General features: G+C 32.0%; 1 protein-coding gene across 3 annotated transcripts in view; it reads right to left on the bottom strand.

The window, feature by feature from the left end:
* Nucleotides 1-469: 469 nt before the first annotated feature.
* The window catches only part of LOC148626328 (patatin-like phospholipase domain-containing protein 7), a 112,725-nt gene continuing 99,912 nt past the window's right edge, over nucleotides 470-13,282 (bottom strand). For all 3 annotated transcript variants that reach the window (XM_088570210.1, XM_088570208.1, XM_088570209.1), the window contains 4 exons: nucleotides 9,619-9,750; nucleotides 9,134-9,248; nucleotides 5,296-5,462; nucleotides 470-2,746 (listed from right to left, as the gene is read on the bottom strand). In XM_088570210.1, coding sequence (XP_088426336.1) covers nucleotides 2,693-2,746; nucleotides 5,296-5,462; nucleotides 9,134-9,248; nucleotides 9,619-9,750 — 468 coding nt within the window. In that variant the 3' untranslated portion in view covers nucleotides 470-2,692. The remainder of the gene's footprint in view (nucleotides 2,747-5,295; nucleotides 5,463-9,133; nucleotides 9,249-9,618; nucleotides 9,751-13,282) is intronic.

The raw sequence follows: 13,282 nt of genomic DNA, 5'->3' as shown, positions 1-13,282 counted from the left end.
CTGGTCTTATTTATATTTTTATTAAGGATCAATCAATATGGAACTCAGTCACTGCCAATGCTTAAGGTGATTCAAACCCACCAATAATGCATTTTATCTACATTTGCCATATTTTGAATTAAGGCTTTTTCTGGAATAAATGTGTAAGGAAGAGGGATGGCTAGTGAGGCATTTTTCTCTACCCCACTGCCTACAAATTAGAATTGATGTTTTTCTCTATTGTCGAATGCTACCCCCCTCCCCCAATGCCATTATACCCACAATCCATCATATATTAACTGTAAGTATCGCCAAACCCCCTTGCAATAATTTTGGAACAATTATAGTCCTTTCTGTTTGTAGATCTGTAAAACGATGTATTCTCCTTATAGATCTGTATTCTAGAGAAAATGATGCATTCTCCTTAAAACAACTAAATCAAGAAGGCACCTCTTGCAAAATGTCCATTTTTTTTATTCAAACACAAATATGAAATAATTTTCTTTTATTTAGACATTTGCATATGTACAAGACAGAAAAACAAAAATATCTAACAAGCAATTTTATAAATAACATAATATCACAAACATAGTAAGATCCATCCTTCTTCATGTACCATCTAACAAAAAATAGAGAACCAACGAGAGTAAGCTCACATACCACAGGTACCCTTATGTTGGACTAACAGTCCCACAAAGTGCCCCCCTCCACCCCATATGAGATATATTTTAAAAACCAATCCCAACTTACAACAGGCTTTTATGGTTATCAAACCAAGTTCGAGACGGCTTCACAAATTAAATGACAGTGCTATACAAGTGACAAGTATCTATCATTTACTGAAGTCCATCTGCAAAAAAAGTGGTCTCACTCAATGGATTTCAATGAATATCAATCCCATCTATGTAACTTGCTGAAAGTCATTAAGCATTCATGCACAGATTTCATACATAGTTTAGGTTGATCTGATATATTTTACTTATACAGGCCTTTCATTAAGAGGTGGTACCAGGTACTTTTGCCCTTCTAGGCTACTGAAAGGTACCTCCTGAATTTTAAAATTTCATATATATTTGATGAAAGAAAATGATGACAGGTACCTCCTACAAAACCAAAGGTATCTGCATTGCAAAAAAATAATGAAACCCCTGCTTATAATGTTACTTGTAATTTCAGTTCTATACAAATATTCCAAATTCATCCTTTACATGCCAAAACTTTCTTCACATGTGGAAACAGACATTTTTCTTAAAAATCAAATTACAAGCTGAAAAAGTAATCTAAAGAAAAATATTCAATGCACAGTTTGTTGATTGTTATTGAAAAAAGCAAGATGATATAATTACCGCAACTAAAATATTGGTTAATTATGGACTAGAAATAAAATACTGAAAACATCTTGTAGTGTAGCTGCTCTTTTAATGTGTGAATGAAAATAAAAATTTAACAACATTACCACAAGAACAAAAAACCTCTAATAGAAACTAACCACAAATAGCTATAACCAAGTCAGCACTTTCCACTAAAAAATGAGGTACAACTCCCGCTCATATAACAAATCCATTAGGCTAGAGTATTACAACAATTTCCAGCCAATGTAATTTCACTCGGGTATTTCTTTATAATATTATTAACACTAAAATAATAAAAAAAAGTTCATTGTCAACACATTTAAATAATATCTATTTTCTTTTAAAATAAGAACAAAAGCAACACCAGTTAAATAATAATTTATTAAGACACATTAGTAGCCTGGGTTTCATAAAATAAAATATCAAAATGAGATTTTCTTTAAATCTTCAATTCTACGAGATTTGACTGGTCAAAACTTAAGTTATGGAAGGATTTCAGAAAAATCTCAATTTTAGATTTTTTAATGAAACCAGTGATAATGTTTTAACTAACAAAGTTCTAGATTGAAGATTATACAGAGGTGTCAGATAAGACAAATGTACCACATATGATAATCATATGGTGCTTGATTCATATTATAATCCTATAATAATGTACATATGATAGTCACATGATAATCATGCCATAATCATATGTAAACTGAAACATGATTATTATATCACACTCCTTACATATAATTATCATATGTTCCAAACCATATAATTCTCATGTATGGCACTTTTGGCTGTGTACTATACAAAATATGAACTGGTACGATAATTTAAATACAGGAAAATACAACATAAATCAACCTCAAACTACATTGCATCGAAAACAATGGTAGCATATATAGAAGGTCCTACGATACTTATAATAAAATACCTGTATTACTTACCCTGAGTATTATCTTAACAACCAATTAATTATAAGAACTGTATATGACATAAAAAGCATTTTAAGCTATTGTAAAAGCTATTACAAGGTTTGAAATTAGCAAGGGGCCCATTCACCACTGGTCCAATAAATTTAAAGTGGGCTACTGAAATTTCTACTGTGATTGTAAAGATTATTGGCTACCATTTGCTACCAACATTTAAGCTGTGGGCTACCAAGCTAAAATTTTAGATTCAAACCCTGTATTAGTTCATATAAATACAGTATATGAGGCACATCATCATGAAATCATGAAATAAATGCTATTATATTAACGGTCACACATTGTTAAGTTGAAACATCACACTGAATACTTCAGTCAAACATTAACATTAATAGTTCACATCAACCTGTTATGTATTCTTGTAATTTAGTGACAGTTGCAACACTATGATTGGTCTGGCAGTCTGTTCCCTAGTCTGTTCCTTACAGCACTGTCAGACTGGAAAAAAATAGAACAATTTCCATTCAATTAAATAGTACCACACAAAAGCAAGAACGTGAGAGTGCTGATATCAAATTAAATCATAATTACTGCCAATTTATATTACCATCCTCAGTCCAAAATATATGTATATACATATACAAAATCTGCCTTCAAACCAAGTTTTCACAAAGCTGGGGTCAATTTTAATAAAGATTGTATGCATGACATTTAACACTATTTATACATGCTACTGTCTGTTGTAAATGTAAAAATTCATTTTTTCAGTATTTTTCACATAATATATTGTAATTTTAACCAAATACCACTCACTTATCTTACATTTTTATTTGGGAAATTTTTTCATTGATTTGTGGGAGCCTCAACCCCCCCCCCCTTCCCTGTAATGTGGTAGGATTAACAAGTATGAAAATGAGAATGAAGTACGACTGCAAGAAAGAGGTATCTCTGACATCCACGGGCAATACCTCAAGTTCTTTAACAGCGATATACTGTTAGAAAACATTGCCATTTTACCAGAGGCTTTTGAAATGTCCTCTTCTTGCATTCAGTGGATGTTTGATTTTTTCTCACTTTTATTACTAATACCAATACATCAATTCAGAAAGCCAGATGCCTACTAATACAATACAACAATTCAGAAAGCCCTGCAAGACACTTACTAATACAATACACCAATTCAGAAAGCCCTGCCAGACACTTACTAATACAATACATCAATTCAGAAAGCCCTGCCAGACGCTATTTCTTTGCATTATAACTTACTTACAAGACAGTGTTTAATGTTTTATTTTGGAGTCACAAAAGAAGGAAATCCAACATGGTTAAGAACAGAAATATCATTATCTCAAAACTGAGAATACAGTACTTATCACATATATTTTCACCAGTATCCTTCCAAACCATACCCAACATTCAACTTAAATTAGTGTTTTTTAATTTCGTTCTTAGCCCCTTCTGATGATGGGGTTGTCAGCCAAACAAGTATAAGGTCTAAGTTTGTGAACTTGACCATAGGTAAAAATGTACATGAGACAACATGTATACAAATGTTCACAGCACAATTATCATTTTTATTACTTATTATGATCTAAGTCTTTAACTTTAACAAAAATTACAACCAATATCACTACATATTAAAATAGTTTATAGACCCTGAATAAATTCTATTGAAATAAAAAAATGTCAGCTTATAGGACACAAACTAATAATATATTAAAAAACAAAAATTAAACTTAGTTCTGCAAGTCTCCAAACAAAGGGAGATAACATAGTTGTGACTGAATCAATAACTAGATAAAATCATTGTGGTGGGAACTATCTTTACCTGTTACATATGAAACAAATATGTAAAACTCAAGAAGGTAAAATGTATACTTTTACCAATAGACAACTTTCACCGTTATCAGTAAGGTTAAATATAATGAAAATTGGTTTCCAGTTTTATACTAGTCTTAGTAGACAAAGAAAATATCTTAGATATGAATAAAACAAGACCTATAAAGTTATGTGATAAAATGCCTCAGAACGTAAATTCTTCTATACAAATATATATTTAGATTAAAATACAACTTTTTGTACATGTATTATAACTGTACTTGAAGTATGGTCGGTAAAAGGGTGCGATATAGGTCTAGAGGTGTGATATAGTGTATTTCATATAGGGTAGAAACTATAGGGCTTAAACAAACACTTATATCATATTTAGTAAAATATACCTTTTTACAAGTGTTTGTTTAAACCTTATACTGCATATCCTATATCACGCCTCTAGATCTATACTGCATACCCTCTATCACACTCCTAGACCTATATTGCATACCCTATATCACACCCTTAGACCTATAATGCATACCCTTTATCACACCCCTAGACCTATAATGCATACCCTCTATCACACCCCTAGACCTATAATGCATACCCTCTATCACACCCCTAGACCTATATTGCATATCCTATATCACACCCTAACACAGAACACACTAGAAGTTAAAATATATGATATAATGAACATGATATATCACCCCACTGGCCGGTGGACCATAGGGTGATATAGGAGTCTTGATACCACATGTGATACAGATTTTGATATTTAACATTCAGTATGTATCAATTGCGAATTCTTTGTAGTAATCAATTTAAGTTTCTGCTCCCTTGGTTCCCATTGCAAAGTTTCCAATCATATGCCTGCTAACCCCAGTTGACATATAAATAAAGAACTTTTTAAGAATGGAAGTGAATGAGATAGTCTTTAGACCACAGCCATGTTAAAAAAAATGATAAGCAAATAACCAACATTTTGTGCCACATAGACTCTGACTATTAAAAAATATTAAGAAACTAGTCATATTAGAATCAAAATAAATCACGAAAACTCCATTTTATAATTGTTTTACTAGGGCTGGCCATTTATGTTCTTATTTAACCCCTCACTTTCGCTTCAGGTAAAGCAATGCTACATCAATGGCTAACATGTGGTAACACAATTATAAAATGGAGTTTCTATCATTTATTTCTTAAATATGTCTATAGTTTTTTTTATTTACCTTGCTAGTTTTAATTGTCAGTCCTTTGTTATCTTCTTCACTTAGCTCATCGTCTTTTTCTTCCTCAATATCTCCATCAATGACATCCACAAGATCAATATCATCAACATCATCTTCATCTTCATCTTCATACTCATCATCATCACCCATCATCTCTTCATTGAATTCTACAATAAAAATGGAAATACCTGAAACAGCTGTGTGAGCATGATTCACCTCAAAATCATACTGCAGCCACTAAGAACCAAATCCTAGACAGCTTGGTGAAAAACCAGTGACAAATCAATTTGGCTCCAGAATTATTCCTTTGAACTGGCTATTTTAATCTCATTGTTTACTGCAACACTGGTTATTTCCACAAATAACTTGTACACTGCTAGCTCAATAGCTATCCAAACCCCCTGGGATTTTAGTTCAGTATTAAATGTATTAGGAGAGTATGATTCACTTCACAAAATTATACTGCCAAATTATCATCACCACCCAGAATCAGTACTAAATGTGTAAGGAGAGCATGATTCACTGTACAAAATTATACTGCTAAATTATCATCAACACCCAGAATCAGTACTAAATGTATCAGGAGAGCATAATTCACCGTACAAAATTATACTGCCAAATTATCATCACCACCCAGAATCAGTACTAAATGTGTAAGGAGAGCATGATTCACTGTACAAAATTATACTGCAAAATTTTCATCATCACCCAGAATCAGTACTAAATGTATCAGGAGAGCATGATTCACTGTACAAAATTATACTGCCAAATTTTCATCACCACCCAGAATCAGTACTAAATGTATCAGGAGAGCATGATTCACTGTACAAAATTATACATGTACTGCCTAATTATTATCACTACCCAGAATCAAACCCTAGAGTGCTCGGTGAAAAGCCTGAGACAAAAGCCAAGTCAATTAATAGGATATTTATATCTCAATATCTTCTACAACAGAGGTAGGCCATCCTGAAATATACAGTATATACTGGAAAAAAAAAACAGAACCGCTTATTGGTCTAAAAAATCATTTTACATAGGATAACAAAGCATTGTAACAGGTGATGACAGGTAACTATATAATCAGGTTTTCAGATTTCACTGTACAGTTGAATCCTTGTTTCTACATTGGTCTTAATTTTTTTAACTGTGTTGCACTATGTGGGTGTAAAATAAGTGTAAGCTTATTTTATAAAGTTGAATCATTTTTACCTGTAAAGTAAACAATGAAATTCAAGAAAATAGTTTAAAGCATTTTAAATGTGTACCTTCAACAAGAGGCTCCCAGGAGCCTGAATTGCTCACCTTGTTTAAGTTTGTTTTTCAAGGGCAATAAATTTAACAAGGAGTTGTCCAACAATTTTGACTCAAGAAAACCTTGGTAGGACTTATCATAAGGATCATTTCAGCAATTGAAAGTTTCTTTCTATCTATTATAATTTTCATGATATTGGCTGAAAACTGTAAAAAAATTTTAAAAAAAATCATTTTTCATCTTTCAAGGGCAACAACTCTTGCAAGGAGTCATTGGACAACTTTGATCCCTCAAGGCTTTTGAAGGCCTTATAATAAGGATCATTTCAGCAATCAAAAGAGTTTTAGAGATAAATGCAAAAACAACTGTCTGATCCCTATGTTCTATTTTTAGTAACAGCAACCATGTTTTTCGACCGATCAAAAATCCCCACATCAGTTCTGTGCAAAATACCCCAAGGAACATTCATACCAAGTTTGGTTCCAATTGGTCAAGTAGTGTCAGAGGAGATTTTTGAAAGAAATAACATTAAAAATAGCAAAAAAGCGTTGAAAAAGGGCAATAACTCCAACACGGCTTAATAGATTAAACAGAAATTTGACCACAGATAGATCTCTTCATGCTAAACACTTTTACCCAGCAAAAATTTGACTAAACCAAACTATTCTGGAGATATATGCGAAAAACTACTGTGACCCCTAAGTTCTATTTTTTTTTTTCATGTTTTTCAACGGATCAAAAATCCCCACATCAGTTTTATGCAGGATACCCGAAAGAACATTTCTACTAAGTTTGGTTCCAATTAGTCAAGCAGTGTCAAAGGAGAACAGTTTTGAAAAATTGTAAACGATGACGACGACAGATGCCAAGTGATGGCAAGAGCTCACACGGCCTTTGGCAGGTGAGCTAAAAATTGGGCCAGACCTTTGAATTTAAATTGATTCATGAGTGAATGGGAAGCTTTTTACTTATTTCTAAAAAAAAAATCTTAATCCATGAAAATTGGCATAAAACCACTAAAATTTATTTGTCGGTATATGCAGATGGTAATAACTCTCAAAAAGGTAAATGCACATAGTATGTTCCATTATGTTTAAAGACCAATAAATTAAAACTGCAAAAGTGGAGAAAAAATCAGTTGAATAGTGATATGAAGTGAACAAAATAGTTAAAATATTTTTCAATAAAATTCAACTAAACTGTTTTGACTTATGATTTAAAAAAGGAAAATTTACAAAAAATTTGGACTTATCATCATTTTCTTAAAATGCATGACTCTTAAATGAATCTGAACTACAGGAAGCAGTAAATATATTGGTGGATAAATTATTAGCTTCTATCATGGCATCATTAAATAAGTAGCAGTCTTTATAAATATCAGACAGGAGGTGATTCATGCCAAATTGACTTTCTAGGAACTGTTACAGACAACATAACCTTAGTTTGTCATTCAGTTGTTATACTTTTGAGATAAAAATGATATATATTATGTATGAAGTTGGCACTTTACAAGAGTTATCTTTCTTGACTTAGAGGATTTCTGTGCCAGATATCGATGCATATGGAACAAATACAGATCTGTATGCAAAAAGGACTAGCATTACATCAGAATACAGCATATGTAGACTGAAAATGTATCACATACCTGCCAACTTACATGTGTTTTCATGATTTTTCTCTGCTAACGCAATTTCTCGGGTAAAATTTGTCCCAAAACCTGATTTTGTCAAATTATCTATTATCTTAAAAAATCTGAATTCAAACACCATAATTTATGTTTCAATTTCATTTCTTTGATTGGAAGAGCCATAAATCTGACAAAAGGTGTTAACTACTGTCTAAACAGGTAAGGATATGTTTTATGACACATAAACAATCTCTGAGGAGCTATCAGCTGATCAGGGTTTGACAATTAGAAACTAATTTCATGCCCAAGTTTCTTACTTTCACTTTCATGTTTCTATTTGACATCATTCGGTCAAATAAACCAAGTTTGGGATGTATGGTGGGAAAACTGTTTGGACTATAATCCTTAAAGTCCAAAACTGAACACTAACTCCCCTAAAATTGACATTTATGGAAAGAAGGAAAGATGTGAATAATGTATTTTAAAATAGTAGAAATACATTTGAATGTAAATAAAAGTTTTCTCATTTATTTTTTTTTTAATTAAAATTTCAGAATTTCACTTAGGTTTGGAGGAATCCCTCACAAAAAGGGGCTTATAAACTTCAAACTATTACAGTGCATACACATGTTGTTCAACTGAAAAAGGCCCTTGAATGCTATAGTGGTTGTCTCATTCATACATTACTACAGTAAAACCCATGCAGTTTGCAAAATATAACCCAGGAATGTTGGTTCACATGTTGTCCTGCGTAAAAATCCCCATGGGGATTTTCAGAAGTTGACAGGTATGGCATTGTCTGTTCAGTGGGTTCTTCTACAATGTGAATCACCTGTGCCACAGGCAGTGCCTTGCATTTGGACTGGTGCTTAAACATTCAAAAAAGAAAAACCTGTAAACCAATGGCAATGAAACATCTTTTAAGGCAAAGAATTGTTGACCAAACATATATATACCATCATCAGTATCAAAGCTGCTTGCTGACACATTAGAGGAGGGTGTTGGTTCCTCTATCTTAGATACCAGTTCTGCCAGATCTGTAAATTTTGCTAATGAAGCTCCAGCAGTTGTCTATAAAAAGAAAACAAAATATTTAGATAAATGCTGAGTGTCTTTTGATTGAATACTGGGTTTGATTTTAATGTCCTATGGCAGATATTTCATGTATTACAAGCTGAGAACAATTCATCAATGGAACTGACCCTGCTTAGTACTAGACTAACAAACTAAGCCCAATCTTTATTGTGCTAACTCGAAGAAATGACAGCCCACAGGTAGACATGCCATTCCATTGCCTTCTTACTCTTTGAAACCATTGTATAGCATACCCAAATTTGCTACATTTATGATTGGTATTTCCAGTTTAAATAATTCTCACACATGAAGAATAAAACTTTCATATATAAACTATCATATTATCTGTTTAAGTCAAGATACTTACCTCAACCCTCTTCAGTACTGGTTCATCTTTGAATACTTTCTTTTTTGCATTTTTTGGTTTGAAAAGTTCATCAACTAGTCCACCTTTTATCCAGCCACTTAGTAATGCTCTACCATGTTGGTAACCACAATCCTGAAATGAAAAAAACATACCTTATGCATCAAAATTGCATATAACTTGTATGTTTACCAAACCAAATTAATAGTCTCTACAGAACCATAATCACTCAACTAGAGAAATTGGAAATATGGTGGCCAAATCAATCAATCAAGCAGACTGAAAATCATGCAATCATTTTTTTCAACTAAAGAAGCCCATTCTAACACCACTTGAGAGAATTTTGAGATGCTATTATGAAGATCATTTTATCAATTAAAAGTTTCTATGGTCTCAAATAGCGGTGGTGGCCATGTTCCATGATCCATTAACATAATCAACAAAATTAAAGTAAACATCCGAAGACTGGTACCCATATTTAGTTACAATCTACTGAGCAGTTTCCGATTTAAAGAAAAGTGAACAATGACAGCCATAAACTGATACCAATTGCCAACAAAATCCTCTGTCCATTAAGATATATATTTAGACTTTTTTGATGAGCTGTATGTTAGTATCATCACATTAAGATATATCTCGACTTTTTGATAAGCTGTATGTAAGTATCATCAAATGCCACAATATTTAAAATAAAATCAGCTGGGCTCAGAGGTCTATAACAATTTTCTAAAGGGCATTTGGGTTCCAAATAAAATAGTAAATGTAAGAACACATTTATTGTTTGTATGTTCCTTGATTAATAAAGGAAGGGAAGATATTTAATGAAGTAGGAAAAACTCTTCTCTAACAATTTGAGCTTGGAGTTTTTAAATAAGAAAAGTGCTAAAGGTTATTTTCTACAGGATTCTGACCACAAGTACAATAATTTCCAAAACTGTTTAATATCCAATATTTTCATTGAAATCTGGGGAGAGAATTCCTATTTTTACAAAGAAGAATCAGAATGAAAAAACTACAAAAATCAGTGAAAAAAAAAGCATTTCATCATGTATTCTATAAATTTAACTATTACAGTCAGAAATTTCAAAAGAAGCACAATTACAACCAATACAAATGTATCATATTCAGTATATTTTCTGAGATTTACACACACAAATCATTTTCTAAAAAAGCAAAAAAGTAGATAGGGTAGAATTAGGTAAAAAGGCTACTTTTTGGAAATAAAAAAAAATAAAAATCATACGAATAGTAGACCTTATGATACACATAAAGATGTGTTTACCATAGCTCAACAGATTTCACAATTGTATTAAGTAACTATTGTGGGAAAAAGATTTTTAGTTTAAGCCTAACATCAATATATTTTTTGTTTGTTTGCTAATTTAAGTTCAATATCATTTTTTATCCTCTATTACTGTTTCAAAGAACTGACCATATTTTCAATGTTCTACTATCCCAAGTTTACCAAATTGCCCAATACTATAATTGGTTCATGACATATTTACATGACCAAATAATTGCATAAGCTGGTTAGTGCCTTCATACGGATAAAATATAAGTAAAGTGGGTCCAAGTCCTTTGTATGTTAAGTTTATTGTCCCCTTTCAGCAAATGCCAAAGCAAAGGGGACTTAGGTTTGCACTCCGTCCGTCCGTCTGTCCATCAGTCTGTCAGTCATACTTGGTTTTCCGGAATTTTTTTTGTAATGCATCCAATTGATTTCATATTTGGTATATAGTCTTATCATGACAAGTTACAAGTTAAGTTTGCATGATGTTATGGTTGAATGATTTTTACAGAAGTTATGGCCCTTGGACAAAGAATATTTCATGAAATTTTATGTTTTCTGGACTTTTTTTTTGTAATGCCTCATCTAATTGATTTCATATTTTGTATATAGTCTTATCATGACAAGTTACAAGTTAATTTCGAATGGCATTATGGTTGAACAATTTTTACAGAAGTTATGGCCCTTGGACATAGCAAATTTCATGAAATTTTATGTTTTCTGGACTTTTTTTTGTAATGCCTCATCCAATTGATTTCATATTTGTTACCTAGTCTTATCATGACAAGTTACCAATTAAATTTAAATATTATTGCGGCAAAATGGTTTATATGGAACTTATGGCCCTTTGACATAGAAAATTACATAAAATTATATGTTTCATCATTTTGATGCAAATTGCTGCTGTCATTCTAGAGTTATTTGCCCTTTAATTCATAATAACGAAGTTTTTTTTCAACTTTCCAGGTGATAGAAAGAGAATGTCTTTATGCAGCTTTCTGTAATGCAAAAATGTTATTATCTACTGTAAAATGAAGCTCAGGTTTGATTTTGATGGAATTTGCTTTTGCTGTTCAAGAGTTATTTTTTCTTGATTGTTAAAAAATAACACCATCCATTGTTAGTTCACATATATAAAAAAAATCTCATAAAGGCAATGAGTTCAAAGGCCGAAAGGGGACACTGTATTGCATCAGCAATACTGTCAGAATGCTTGTTTAATCTGCATCAAGTTTCGTAATGGTTTAAGGATGCTTGAAGAGTGGTAGCTCTTCTTTAAATAATATTTCAGTACCCACTTTTTGACCTTGTTTAACAAATGTTTGTGAATTGTTGAAAGAGGTTTTGTGTGACCTTGATCTTTTACTTAGTACAAATTACTGATGGCTTCACACAAGTTTGTCTACTTTCATAAAGGGGTTTTTTCTTATTTATAAAACAAGTTTATCTTGGTCTGTGTGACAAAAGGATACATGTACATATATAATTTTTCATTTCTTTTAAGATGTTTACTTTCAATTATTTTATATTTTTGGTAGATAGTTTGTCCAAAGCTACTCTGGAACAGGTAAAGGCCTCATTGAAAAGAGCTTCAGAATAAGTTTTAGCATGCCAATAACTATATTGTATACCTAAACTTCATCAATGTCTTTTTTTTTTTTCAAATATGAGTACTTCTTTTTCTACAGTATAATTAGTATGGGTATTGTGTGTATTACGTATGTTTTTTCTATGTATCAGTATTATACAAGTCTTTCCCGTCTTTACATTGTTGTGTGTTTTGTTGCATCATTATTATACAAGTCTTTCCTGATCTTATTACATTGTTGTGTGTTTTGTTGCATCATTATTATACAAGTCTTTCCAGTCAATATTACATTGTTCTTATTGGTTACTAACAACTTTAACTCTTTGTTTAATTACATTTTTTTAATTTCTGGATATGCATGGTACCCAAAAGTGTTCCTTCAATTTTTATTTTTCAAAGTTTGTTGAACAGGAAGTGTTTATTTACTAAAGAAGCATGAGACAACATATTTATCGTCAATTAACACTTCATATCAATTAAAAAAACCACTGCTATAAAGGAACAGAGAAGAATACAACATTTCATGCTGAAGAAGATATTTTTACTGAGCTAAAGTCTAGCCAGGTTTTTACTGAGCTGATGTCTAGCCAGGTTTTTACTGAGCTGAAGTCTAGCCAGGTTTTTACTGAGCTGATGTTTAGCTAGGTTTTTACCAAGCTGATGTCTAGCCAGGTTTTTACTGAGCTGATGTCTAGCCAGGTTTTTACTGAGCTGATGTCAAGCCAGGTTTTTACTGAGCTGATGCCTAGCCAGGTTTTTACTGAGCTGATGTCTAGCCAAGTTTTTACTGA

Source organism: Perna viridis, chromosome 2, assembly GCF_037379345.1.
Source record: "Perna viridis isolate PV_CMFRI_1.1 ecotype Kerala chromosome 2, ASM3737934v1, whole genome shotgun sequence".
In the NCBI taxonomy this organism is placed as follows: Eukaryota; Metazoa; Mollusca; class Bivalvia; order Mytilida; family Mytilidae; genus Perna; species Perna viridis.
This window is presented reverse-complemented; position numbering and strand designations above follow the sequence as displayed.